This window comes from Penaeus monodon, chromosome 22 (assembly GCF_015228065.2).
Source record: "Penaeus monodon isolate SGIC_2016 chromosome 22, NSTDA_Pmon_1, whole genome shotgun sequence".
Lineage (NCBI taxonomy): Eukaryota > Metazoa > Arthropoda > Malacostraca > Decapoda > Penaeidae > Penaeus > Penaeus monodon.
In genome coordinates this window covers 4,381,591-4,381,793 of record NC_051407.1, presented here as the reverse complement: position 1 = coordinate 4,381,793, position 203 = coordinate 4,381,591, and the positions used below count along the sequence as shown (strand labels likewise).

The window sequence follows — 203 nt, the reverse complement described above, 5'->3', positions numbered from 1 at the left end:
TACCCACCAGTACAGGATGTCGTTGGCCGTGTGCATCTCGTAGCGGACCGTCCTGCAGAGGGCGCGCAGGGCAGGCTCCCGCAGCCAGCACAGGGCCTCCATCCCCCGCAGGCACCCGTATATAAGGTCCATGTCCTGAAGGAGAGAGAGAAAAAAATTGTGAGTTTGGAGGGTATTTGAGAAGCGTGTATGGAAATGGTGAT

The 203-nt window shown here is 56.7% G+C and overlaps 1 protein-coding gene across 1 annotated transcript in view; it reads right to left on the bottom strand.

The window, feature by feature from the left end:
- Nucleotides 1-203, bottom strand: part of LOC119586835 (rap guanine nucleotide exchange factor-like) — a 75,990-nt gene that overhangs the window by 55,413 nt on the left and 20,374 nt on the right. The window contains exon 2 of the mRNA XM_037935563.1: nucleotides 8-135. Within this exon, the coding sequence (XP_037791491.1) occupies nucleotides 8-135 (128 nt within the window). The remainder of the gene's footprint in view (nucleotides 1-7; nucleotides 136-203) is intronic.